This window comes from Condylura cristata, unplaced genomic scaffold (assembly GCF_000260355.1).
Source record: "Condylura cristata isolate star-nosed mole 26May11 unplaced genomic scaffold, ConCri1.0 scaffold00062, whole genome shotgun sequence".
Taxonomy (NCBI): domain Eukaryota; kingdom Metazoa; phylum Chordata; class Mammalia; order Eulipotyphla; family Talpidae; genus Condylura; species Condylura cristata.
In genome coordinates this window covers 143,117-144,691 of record NW_004567163.1, presented here as the reverse complement: position 1 = coordinate 144,691, position 1,575 = coordinate 143,117, and the positions used below count along the sequence as shown (strand labels likewise).

Sequence of the window (1,575 nt, the reverse complement as noted above, 5' to 3'; positions counted from 1 at the left end):
CTGCGCGAGATCCGGCGCTACCAGAAGTCCACCGAGCTGCTGATCCGCAAGCTGCCGTTCCAGCGGCTGGTGCGCGAGATCGCGCAGGACTTTAAGACCGACCTGCGCTTCCAGAGCTCGGCCGTGATGGCGCTGCAGGAGGCGTGCGAGTCGTACCTGGTGGGGCTGTTCGAGGACACCAACCTGTGCGCCATCCACGCCAAGCGCGTCACCATCATGCCCAAGGACATCCAGCTGGCGCGCCGCATCCGCGGGGAGCGCGCCTAAAGGCGCGGCACGCGCACGCCTGACCCCAAAGGCTCTTTTCAGAGCCACCACCTGGTCCCAAAGAGCGCTGTACACGGCCTGCCAGGGCGACATGGGCGGGCAGCTCCCGACGGGGGGAGGACCCCTAACAAGCGCCTTGGCTGCCCTCGGGGGTGAGGCTCCCCGAAAGCCCACAGGACTGCCGCGGTGGTGCCCCAAGGGCTCCCCCTGACAGTGGTCAGGGCCTCGGTTGCCCCCACGCTAGGGTGGCGACTGCCACAAGGGAAGCGAGGCCCCCGCACGTGGTGCTGCAGCGACAGCCGTCCCCCAGGGCAGAGGCGGGCTCTCCTGATCCCAGTCAGGCTCCGTCCAGCTGGACAGGCCAGCGGGCCCAGGCTCCCCTCAGGATGCAGGTTCAAGGTGACGGCCCTAGGGGCCCAGCTCCGTCCCCAGGGCCTGTCCTCACCTCCACAGCGGCGCCCCCGCTCTGCCTGCCGGGCGTGGTGTGCGGGAGCCCGAGGGTCCCAGGCCATGGGAGGGGCCGCCTGCATCTCCCAGGCGGGACAGGGCGCGGCCGGCGGGAGGAGACGACAGCTGCCCCTGCCTGCAGTGGGGGCGCCTCGCGGCCGCGGCCCCAGCCGCTCGAGCCCGTGCAGGCTGTTGAGTGTCCGCGCACGAAGCCGGGCCGTCTGCAGCGTCAAAGGGGAGGCAAGTGAGGAGGGACGAGGTGCCCTCGCACGGTCTGACCGGGACAAGGCAGCTGCGGAGTCGTGCCCGTCGCGCCACTGTTGGGGTGAAGGCGACTGTCCGGCGGCCGCATTACAGCTCCCCGCCACCCCTCACCTGCAGCCCGACAGGCGGGTGCTTTAGGGGCTCAGGGGCTTGTGGCGTCACCTCTCGCCGCACCGTCCTTCAAGTTCCAGAGAACCCAGCCTCTCCGGGGCCGCCCTGTGCCGCCACCTCCGCGTGACCCTCTCCGTTTCGCTCCGCGGCGGGCGCCTGGCGCTGTGACCACCCGCCGTCGCTCCTCGCAGTGCAGCGAGCTACCGACATCAGTCAGGGCAGGACGCCTCCGCCCTCGTGCTGCCTGGCCCCACCGCGTCGTGAGCGGCTCGGGAGCCGAACCCCAGGCTGCGCGCTCCAGCCTTGAAACCCCTGCGTGGACACTTGTGGGGCAGCGCCTCTGCCCCGGGCAGGTCGGAGCTTGCCAAGGAGGCGGCCCGCCGCCTGACCCTCCCTCTCGGCCTCCGGTGCCTGACCGACCCCCCCCAGCTCCGCTCTGTCCACTGCCCCGTCCACTGCCCCCATCCTTGAGTGCAGAAAGCCCTC

At 71.1% G+C, this 1,575-nt stretch overlaps 1 protein-coding gene across 1 annotated transcript; it reads left to right on the top strand.

The window, feature by feature from the left end:
• LOC101633066 (histone H3.1) lies at nt 1-1,566 on the top strand (the record flags this gene model as incomplete). The annotated part of the gene is made up of 1 exon (XM_004695402.2): nt 1-1,566. A coding segment is annotated over one exon (267 nt), but the record flags the coding sequence as incomplete, so codon positions are not given.
• Between the last annotated feature and the right edge of the window lie 9 nt (nt 1,567-1,575).